This window comes from Cephus cinctus, unplaced genomic scaffold (assembly GCF_000341935.2).
Source record: "Cephus cinctus unplaced genomic scaffold, Ccin1 Ccin1_scaffold1043, whole genome shotgun sequence".
In the NCBI taxonomy this organism is placed as follows: domain Eukaryota; kingdom Metazoa; phylum Arthropoda; class Insecta; order Hymenoptera; family Cephidae; genus Cephus; species Cephus cinctus.
This window is the reverse complement of record NW_014333574.1, coordinates 819,544-827,901: the sequence shown is the minus strand read 5'-3', so window position 1 is coordinate 827,901 and position 8,358 is coordinate 819,544. Positions and strand designations below refer to the sequence as shown.

Here is an 8,358-nt window from a genome sequence, read left to right as displayed (position 1 = left end):
GAAGAAGTAGAAAAGTAAGGAATAAAGTTATAAAAGTGAAGAAGAAATGAGGAAATAGGTACATAAGAAAGTGAAGAATGAAAGATAAAGAAATAACGAAGTCAAGAAGAAATAAATATAAAAATTGAAGAAGGTTGGAAATGAATATGAGGAATGTTTCCAAGAGACCAGTATAGGAGACCGGCTCGAGGAAGAATGAGCGCTCCGAGTCCGGGCTCTGCCTCGAGCGCTCCCCCCACCTTCCGCCTGCCTTCGCTCGCCGAGTTGCGCGCGCACAATTTTGGGCAACTTCCAGTACTTCTAAATATGCTTGGCCTGAATTTCTGATTTCTAAGTGTGAATATTTTACTTTATTTATTTAATTATTTATTTTAATGTTCCAAACACCAGATTTATTAATACTTCAATTTGAACGTAATTTATTATCGATATTCTACAATTTCAATTCAATTTTTATCTACTCCGTATATTGTGCGAGATTTTGATTTAGCCTCAACATTATGTTTTGAATAATTTTCGAAATTAAGTATATGTCCAATCACAAACGTGGGACTGGCTCGAGGTGCCTTCGCCCAGGTGTCGTGTAGAAACCAGAATACGAGAAGTAGAGTGCCATCCGATATAAATCCATGCGTCTCACGGAGCTCAAGAATATCACGCGTAGCATTACTACATATACATGTGTATATTCGACCAAATAAAACTTGGACCATGAAAATTGGCTAACGGGCAATATTGCTACTCATCTTTGTTGTTAGATACTATTTGAACTAACATTTTTTATTTCGCGAAGCTTGCCACATGGCGATAAAATATTGTTTTCGTCAATTCACTCGTTCGTCGGAATATCTATAAGAAATACAAGGTGTTAAGAATTCTAATTAAAATGAATTTATTATCCTTGTCAGTAGAATTCTTTATTCTGAGCGAAGTACAAAAAATGATTCGACTTACGTCTAGCAGTGTTGTGTGTGTGTGTGTGCGCGCGCGCGCGCACGCGTGTGGTTCCATCGTGACCGCGAATTTTCTGTCACGACACTAACTGTAAACTTTTAGTAATTTAATTAAGGCAACGCTTTTCATTACGTTATACTATAGTCATTTTTAATATATATATATATAACTATTTACCAACCAGAAACCTATTTAAGCCTAGCTATTATCGAGCCTTTTCCTTTCTTTTTTTCCTTTATTTTCTGTTCATCGATTCAATGCGCATTCGCAACGGCTAGAGAAGGTTTCGGATAGGTGTGAAAATAATTATCGTCGGATTCAATGTTCATAAAAATCCATAAATTTTTTCCATTCTATCCAGACTAGACTAGAAAGCGAATGAAGACTCCAAGTTGGCTACAATAATATTACAATCGTTATACACACGCTACTTGCTATTTACAGAGGTATCCGTAATAGTAAATACAAGGCATTTCTTCCTACTGTAAAAAAATAAGTTACTAACTCTAAGTGACGTTGTCAAGCTGCGAGCCAGTGCGAGTTCTTTTTGTATATTAAAAAAATCACACTAGATTAGGACTTGTCTATACAAAAGCGAAAATATACATTTGTTGGAGATACGTACTGTACCTATTACCGTTCTGCTCTTGAATATTTTTTTCTTATTGTTCTTCGGTTATGAATTTAAGAAAATTGATAACCTTGTTAAATTATTTTTGTTTTTCCGAGACGCATACGTTGATTATAACAACTTAGGTAAAAAGTTCTCGAATACATTCTCTATCAGATAAGGTCTTCTGACCTTATTACAAGTTAGAAATAAACTGCGGCATATGTAGCTCAATTTCGAAAATGCACGCGAATAGAAAACGTTGTTAAATGGTCGAGTATAGGATATCAAAATGCCAAAGGAAACTGACCGTCCAGTCACTCTAATACATATTTTAAAATTAATATACGAAGTCCCAATGAACAGTGGGTCTCATAATTATCTCATTTTTCCGAAATTAGTATATCAAAATTAAAGAGCCGTTTCTAAAGTCGGTGCACTGGGACTACGAGCGACATTCTGCGTAACCGTATGTTGAGGCGATTCTGATCTGGCCCTAAATCTCTTTTGATAATAGGCACTTTGGCCCTGATTAGTATTGACAGGCATACTGCCCAGAAATTGGGCCCTTGCCAGCTGATTGTTCATTCTTCTTGTCTCGAATGCGCTCAGAGCTGCTACGTGGCTTCTGGGAGTGTTCTGTACATTCTGCGCTGGATTAAGGATTTCTTGTTTCTTTGGGCTGCTAATAATATTTCGAACATGCGGAACCGACACTCTCTGCCCAGTAAGTACATTCTGCTTAGGTGTAGCGGCGGCATATTGATCGGATAAATTATTACTAGCATTCTGTCTCTGAAAATCGAAATCTCTGACGTTATCGGTAGCAGAATTGGAGCTTGATTGTTGTGATCTTAATTTGCTATCGGCAGTGTTATCTCCCTTAGATTGTAGAAACGTCAGTCTATTATCAGTGGTTGGGTTCTGATTATCGCAGTCTTTAGTACTCAAATGTTCTGGCAGATCGCTACAAAGATCCAACTGTCTTCTAGAATTGATTCTTGAGATCGGAGAAGGATTTTCAGGTGATGGCTTCATCGCCTTCTCTTCGGCTGCTGCATCTTCAATTATAGTCGACGAGAGAACATCTGTCCTTGGAGTTTGAAACCTCCATACTGATCTCGGACTGAGTACCTTCACTGGTGGCGTTTGCTGTACGTTCTGTTGAGGTTGCTGATGATGGTGATGATGGTGATGATGATGATGTTGTTGCTGTAGGCCCTGCTGACGGGATAATTTAAGCTGCTCAGCAGCTGACAATCTCGTTGGTCCAGTCTTGACACTTTGCTGCAGAAGGAGTCGTTTGAAGTCCAATCGAGATGTCGCTGATGGTTTCTGAACAGTTTGCGGTACCTGAAAGAACATCAAGGAGTTCTTAAAGTAACCAAATAAGAAATCATCAAACCGACTTCACTAGTGAGTCAAATGATAGCGGACTTACCTCAGGTACTTTTTGTGATTCAGGACTCCAACTATGTCTGGTGCCCACTTGCGTCTGCACCAATGAGTTCATAGATCCACAGGGCGACAGACTCTCCCCATCATCCCTTATATTCAGCCTCCTCTTCGATTTGTGAATAGCTGCGAATAGTTCCTCGTTCGACATAGTACTCTTCGTAGGTGAGAGTACTAAATTCGTCGGTGTACTTCTACCGGAAGTGTTCTGAACTGGTGTACTTCTACCTGAGTTACTAAGAACAGGTGCAGGTCCAACAGCCTTCCCAGTAGTTAACGCCAGACGTTCTGCTACGGTAGGAGTCGACCGACCAGTCGGAGTGGATGATTTGAACCCATTGTTGTGCCCAGGTCCAATAGGAGAAATAGGACTGTGCCTGAGATTCTCTGTGGTTTGGTGTGAATTCCTCCCGAGATCATGGACCGGCGAAGAAGCAAAGAATCGATAACCAAACGCTGTCAGACCTAAGGGTGCGGCAAACCTAAATCACAAAGGATATCGCACGTGAGTCATCCTTAGAAGAGAAGTTACTTTTAAAAATTAATAAAATACCTGTTTCTGACGTCCACGGGCGCCTGATTCTGATTCTGAATTGATCTGCTTCTAGCTTCAAGTTGTTCCAAGTTTCTTCTGCTGGCATTGAGCTGCGATTCTTCATCAAAGTGACCACGTTGACTTACTTCCTGCAGAGGTTTTTGACCTTGCCTAGCAAGCATATGCATCGCACTTAAGGATCCTCTGGCTAGACCTCTCGTTATGTCAGGGGTCACGCTTCGCGGTGGTTCAACATCTCTCTGAGGTCTGCGCGATGGCAAAGTGTAAAACTGTTGCTTCGAGGAGTCACAAGGTTGATAAGAGTACTGCTGATTCCTCGCATTCTGGATTTGCGTCGACTGACGGCCATAGATCTGCTGATTTTTATGACATTGCGATACATTCTGTCGTTCAAACAATTCCTGACTTTTTTCGTAGCATTGACGATGTTGCGAATTATCCGTATAAATATCTTGAACGTAGGGATGCTGCGCATAGCCAGGGGAATTCTCACAGACGTTATAACGGGGTTGGCTGGATGTGTAGATCTGTTGAGATCGTTGATGATCCTTGATGTACGCCTCGTACTGGTGTGTCTTTTGGGGATTGTTGGGTTGGGGTGGTCCTACATAAGGCGGTGGCTGCTGAGTTACCACTTGTGACGAAGATACAGACTCCACTGGAATGGCTAGCAACGCGCTGTCTGTAACAGAAATGAAACCTCATATTTATACAATCCATTATTTCAAAAAAGAAATCCACCATTACGAGGAAGAACCTCTTTGAAACGTATGTGCAGCAGAGTGCAGGGAGATTAGTACACGTTAAAATCGTGGTCCATGTTTTATAATCTCCACGGTAAAAAATAGTCCAGATCGCCAGAGCAACGATTCTCACGGTTAGATCAAAGCGGTAACGGATCCCTCCGTTTGGAAATGATGCTGCACTGGAGAGTAAGCGAAATCAAAGAAAAGTTGTTATCAAGGTACGAGTTATTAATTACTTACTGCCAGTCGCTACAAGGAAGGCATCATTGTTATCGGAGCAAAGCGAAACACATAATATGAGATAGATAAGAAAAGATGATGCAAGCATGCTAAGTAAGCGGTAAATATATGGACACGTAGTAACGGCTCGAAATGGCGAGTCGGACGTCAGGATTATTAATGATAATGAACACGTGATCCCATTAATTAGCTGCATTTTATAATGTCTTCAAAATCTCCGCAAGGCTCCGTGCCACTTGCACGTGCTTGCAAGTGCCCGAAATCCCAGACGTCGGATTCGCGAATTCGCGTCAAGTGAAAAATGTACTCACCGGGCATGGAGCATGGAACTATGATAGGTGGGTTACTATGGGGATGCCACACGCGTGAGGTGCATGTCTCTAGAACTTTACGTACATAACACAAAAACAACATGGGTGCAATGAGAGTGGAAAGAGCGATTAGGTAGCACGTGATAGCCACATAATGAGTATTTACAATCGAGGGCGCATCGTGCGACCGAGGAAGCATGTATAACAATGTGATAAAAGAAGGGAAACGATAAAATATACACAATATTAAAAACAGGTACTTGTGGATACATGCGCGTGTGCATATACTGCGGATGGCGTGAGGGTGAAACGAAATGACAAAATGCAGATGCAGTTTCCATAAAAAATCGTGTCTATTCACATACAGTGATAATAATGGCGAACAATAATAAAGATATAGTATGTACAGTCGAAGGGAGGATCAATTTTAGGAAACATATACATATTCATATATACACATATAATGATATCTAGACTAATTTAATGGACGAAACGACTTATATAAAAAAAAAAAAAAAAAAAAGAATAAAAATGAAAAAAAGTGACAAACATATACATACTATACAAATATCCTGACTGCATGCCCTCCACGTTGCAAGTACACGTCCGTGGTTATCAGTTGGAAGTTATTATTAATTATTATTACAGCAAATAGAGAAAAACAGATAATGCAATATTATCTAGATCGTTGGCGCAAATCAATATTGATACGATACAGTCTATATGTCTGAGGTGTCTGATATATATACACATTGTTACCAACCCGAGAGTTAGTCGGTGTTTTGTTAGTCAACGCCAGACGCTACTTACAACGTTAGATGAGCACGCGTCTAGTTAACATGCGAGAATTAAAAATTTCTAAGGCACGCGGATGACGCAAACAGCAAGTAGCTAAACAAAAGTAGACAACACATTATAAATGATACAACAATGTCAATATTCACATGGGAATTCAATACGTCAACCTTATAGGCACCTATGTAAGGCACACGTGTAAGAATAATCGAGTATAATAAGTAGAGCAATAAATTTTGAGTTTGAAAAATGAATTGGATCTTCTTATTCTGAGTAGTTCTTTACGCAACTAATAAATCCCTGTGAATCAATCGCAATTTAAATGATCGGTTTGAAACGAGGGTGGATCCCGTCATTGAATATTATGATTTTAATATTGAATATATATACTTTTTCTATTTGCAATATCCTTGGCATTCTATTAGTTTCCTCGTTCGAGCTGGTGCAATTGTTATCAGCGACCGAGGAAGCAAATAATAAAGAAGCGCCGATTACACAATTTCCCGCAATGATGTCTCTCGTTCTGAGAAAAGAACGTCTGACCGATCCACCCCCTTCCATTGGCTGTCTTTCTCTCCCTGTATTAATATCTTAAGGACAATAGGCATGTTAATTTGAGAAAAATAATTAACTCGTAGAAAAAATTCAACGAAATATTTAAAAAAGACGTCCTAGTATCTTTTTACTTAAATTTGTATTCGTTGCTTTCGAGTAGGCCAAGGGTGCTGGTGCACGAAACACACGATTATTAAGACCGGAATAAATTTGATAAATAGCTTTTTTCGAGATTGATACGATCCGAAGGAGCATTCAGATTTAAATAAATAATTTAATAGAAAATTTTCAGATGATAAGGCGTCACTGTAAATACGTTGCTCGCACGTTTAACGACGCGTTGTGAAAAGCGCGAATCCGATAGGCAGAGACCACGTGGACGGGAGACACGTGTAATTTCCTCGAGATAAGAGAATATTGCGTCAATAGCCACGATGCAACGAGAACGCATCGCTGCACATTGCTGCAACTGCATTCCACTAAGGGGAGCAACGATCTTTCACCAAGGTGCATCCAGAAATCCAGCTGCACTTTGTAAACATATTCAATATCGTCATATTATTTCTGTACATTTATATAAAGTCCATTTTTTTTCCGTTTTATTATCATTATCTTATCATATATGCACACACAGTGACATGAATGCATTTAAAAGTCACGTAACTCGAATGACTTTTGGCTCAGGGAATGTACATTTTTTCAAAAGACTATCCAACATTCGTTTTCTCTATACTCTACTGCAATCCAGGACAATGGCACTTGCGGGGAAACATGAGAGAAAGTGAAAATGGTACCTAAGTAGCCTGACCTAAATGATACTGAATAATTTCAAGTAATTTCCCTAAAGGACAGTTCGACTTGGGCATGTGAATTGACCCAGGAGCAACTTCAACAATCTGCCCAATTGTTGCGCCTGATCTCTGAGCAAGAACTTTTATCATTTGCATCTTCCAGCTCGTATAGTTCTACCTTGGTGGATTTACTTGTAGACTGGATTACGAAGGTTGCACGGGAAGACTGTGTATTTCAGTAAACCGTCTGGGAGGGCAAAGGTTAACACTGATACTGCGAGATGAGACGAACCTGGGTTAATGCATATGTTAGTAACAATGATCGTGACCCGATCGGCATGGCTGATCTCTATTGACGCTTCTGTCACTTTGATCTTTCTCCCGCTGATATTTCTTTTACAAGCTCTTTGCACTCTTTCTATTACTTATTGACAGTACACGATATTCATTTATTTATAGACTTGCCCATTCGATAAGAATATCTGTCAGAATTCTCTTGACCTAATTTAGAGAAAATTATCTAAGTGCAACTTGCCACAGTGTCTTTCAACAAAACAAGAAAAATCTGACGATCGTGCGATCCTCTTTTTACTTAAAATCGTTAATTACGTCCGTTCAGTCACGTTCAACGGTGTGAGCTGCGCGAGAGTCAAGGATCGAGTGGGTCGTACAGTTTTAGCTTCGTGATAAATTGATAATGTATTAGCAGTGATAAGAACATTTCTAGAGGATTCTTTCCAAGAGAATCGCTAATGGCTCAGTGATAAGGAAATCCAACTGTGATTATAAATTCGATTTCTGAACATTCGAATGAATCACGTGTGATATCCTTATGCTATTTACATAATCGTCATTATACGCGAAATTGTCATCATTTTCTTTAGATGTGATCAAGTGATACTTTGTTGCAAGTAAAAGTTCTCGAAAAATAAGATTAGAAAAATGTACGTGACTACAAAGTTACGTTAATTAAAGTGACAACGTAATATCGCTTTGACATGAGTTTATTTTGACAGGCGCGCGGGTAATGTACATCGGGAGTTAAATATAATAAATTTTTTTGATATCAGACTCTACGAGGTCATCGGAATTCGCGTAATGCCTACAGATGCAGATACGAGACGATTGAGCAAATCATAAAGGCAGACGAGGTCGTAATCAGTCATGGTTACTGGAGGGAATAGAGCTTTTAGATAACAATAGTACGGCAGGAAGAAGAAGAAAAGGAAGAAGGGAAAAATGAAAAATTGCATAAATTCAGTGGGTCAAGTCTTTGAAAACAATTACAAGATATGTCTAATCGGTAAACACGTGACACGCGTGATTGTCATTATTTTTGAGAACC

At 39.4% G+C, this 8,358-nt stretch overlaps 1 protein-coding gene across 7 annotated transcripts in view; it reads right to left on the bottom strand.

Annotated features, from left to right (window-relative positions):
• Nucleotides 1-875: 875 nt before the first annotated feature.
• Nucleotides 876-8,358, bottom strand: part of LOC107271868 (mucin-4) — a 61,788-nt gene continuing 54,305 nt past the window's right edge. For all 7 annotated transcript variants that reach the window (XM_015748379.2, XM_015748380.2, XM_025089144.1 and 4 more), the window contains 3 exons: nucleotides 3,573-4,257; nucleotides 3,006-3,501; nucleotides 876-2,917 (listed from right to left, as the gene is read on the bottom strand). In XM_015748379.2, the coding sequence (XP_015603865.1) occupies nucleotides 1,976-2,917; nucleotides 3,006-3,501; nucleotides 3,573-4,257 (2,123 nt within the window). In that variant the 3' untranslated portion in view covers nucleotides 876-1,975. The remainder of the gene's footprint in view (nucleotides 2,918-3,005; nucleotides 3,502-3,572; nucleotides 4,258-8,358) is intronic.